Here is a 1,995-nt window from a genome sequence, read left to right on the forward strand (position 1 = left end):
TTTGCCGGGGCGGCGGACCCCCAGCGGCCCCAGCCGCCCCCCGGCAAGCTGAAGAAAACGGCTTTCAAACTGTTCGGAGGGAAAAGGAGCATCTGTACGCTGCCCAGTTTCTTTGGAGGCAGAAGCAAAGGCCAGGGGAAGGTAGCGTCTAAAAAGGGCCTCAGTAAATGTAAGACCCACGACGGGCTCAGCGGCGCTGCATACGACAAGGGCGGCGGGGCGCAGCTGGAAAGCCCTTCGGAGGGGAGCAGGGACTCGCGTCCTTGCCCTTTGCCGAGCTCCCAAAGCGCTCACTTGGCCGTAGACGCCAGCGCCAAGTTTGATTTCGGCCAGCAGGACAGCTCTCCGCCCGGGAGTATCGAGGGCTGTGAGAAAAAGCCCAATGGAGATAAGTCCTCCTTTCCCAGACCTAAAAAAGGCCTGAAAGGGTTTTTTAACAGCATCCGGCGTCACCGGAAGAGCAAGGTTGCCGAGTGTGAGAAAGCAGAGCTCCCCGAGTGGACTGGGGAGTCGGAGGAGGCTGGCAAGGCTCCTGGTTTGGGAGTGGAGAGCCGAGGGGCGGCGGAGGCAAGGGGACAGGGACCCGTCCCTCTTGCCGCAGCCGTCCCCGGGGGCTCGGAGGGCCACCACTCTGTGGCGAGGCTTCCGAGCCCGGCTGTCTCGCGGCTGATGAAGGCAGCTCTGAGGGCGACGCGGTGGCAATGCCGGGGAAAGGGGACGTTCTGGACACGAAATCAGAGGCCGATGCTGTTGTCTGCGCAGAGTTTGACCATGGCAATCTGCTGCTGGCCTTTCATCCGGACTTCATGGACAACGACTCTCCCTGCCTACACTCTGGGGACCTGCTAAGCCTCATCTTAGGAGACGTCACATCCCTGAAGAGCTTCGATTCCCTGACGGGGTGCGGAGACGACATCGCTGAGCCCGACATCGCTGAGAGCACCATCTCTGTGGAGCGCAGCAGAGATGCTGCTAAACGGAGCTCCTGCCTGGTCACCTACCAGGGCGGTGGGGAGGAGATGGCCATACCTGAGGAGGCGGAGGAGTACCTCCACCAGATATGGAACAGCAACGTGGCAGGGGACAGGAGCTACGGAGCTCAGGTGTCGAGTAGCAGTTTGGAGACACATGCCTCGCACGAGGCGGAAGCCCACCCCTACATGGGGGACGCGATGGACGGCGTTGACCTGCTGACGCCACAGAGTGACCAGCAAGAGTCCGCCCCTAATAGCGACGAGGGTTATTACGACTCCACCACGCCGGGGCCGGAGGACGAAGCCGGAGATGGGCTTGGTGAGATCAAGAAGGACCGTCTTCCCAGAGACAGTTACAGCGGTGATGCACTTTATGAGTTTTACGAGCCTGATGACGCGCTGATGAGTCCCCCGCACGGAGAGGAATCCCTGTTTGAGGGCAAAGTCTCACGTCCGGGGATCTTCAGCTACTTCTTGGACATCTGCCCCCCTGCTGAGAAGAGCCTGAACCAGATGATGGATCAGAAAAGAGGGGTGATGGAAACAGAAGAAGAGCGGCTAGCGGCCATTCAGAAAGAGCTGCTGTACTGGGAGCTGCAGAGGGAACCGGTCTTGAAACGACTTGATGTTCCCAGCAAGGAGAAGTGTCCTCGGGAAAAGCAGTGCGTTGAATGTAAAACTAGAGCAGCCAGCTCGATTGGCAAGAATCAGAGTGGCCTTGGTAGTGAGCAGGTGGCCTCGCACGCCCCAAACAGGGGTGTGAATAGTGGGGTTTCGGTGGCTAGAGCTGAAAATCCAGAGTGGAGGGATTTTCCAGGGACTCTGTGTCCGGAAAACTGTTACAACAGCCAAAAAGCCCAAGGAAGTTGCCTTATTCAGCTCACAAAGAACAACCCGGGGTTTGATTCGGACCCGGATTGTGGGTTGTTTGGGGGCTCCATCCACGGCGGCGTAGCCCCAGCCAAAGCAGGGATGTTCCCCGGCTACAGACTCCCCGAGCACGAGCGTGGCGGCGGAGCGG

General features: G+C 59.5%; 1 protein-coding gene across 1 annotated transcript; it reads left to right on the forward strand.

Annotated features, from left to right (window-relative positions):
- On the forward strand, positions 1 to 1,988 carry AMER1 (APC membrane recruitment protein 1; the record flags this gene model as incomplete). Its single annotated transcript, XM_009586838.1, is given in 2 exon segments — positions 1 to 628; positions 631 to 1,988. Coding segments are annotated over 2 exon segments (1,986 nt in total), but the record flags the coding sequence as incomplete, so codon positions are not given.
- Positions 1,989 to 1,995: the final 7 nt, after the last annotated feature.

Source organism: Fulmarus glacialis, unplaced genomic scaffold (assembly GCF_000690835.1).
Source record: "Fulmarus glacialis isolate BGI_N327 unplaced genomic scaffold, ASM69083v1 scaffold23380, whole genome shotgun sequence".
Taxonomy (NCBI): Eukaryota; Metazoa; Chordata; class Aves; order Procellariiformes; family Procellariidae; genus Fulmarus; species Fulmarus glacialis.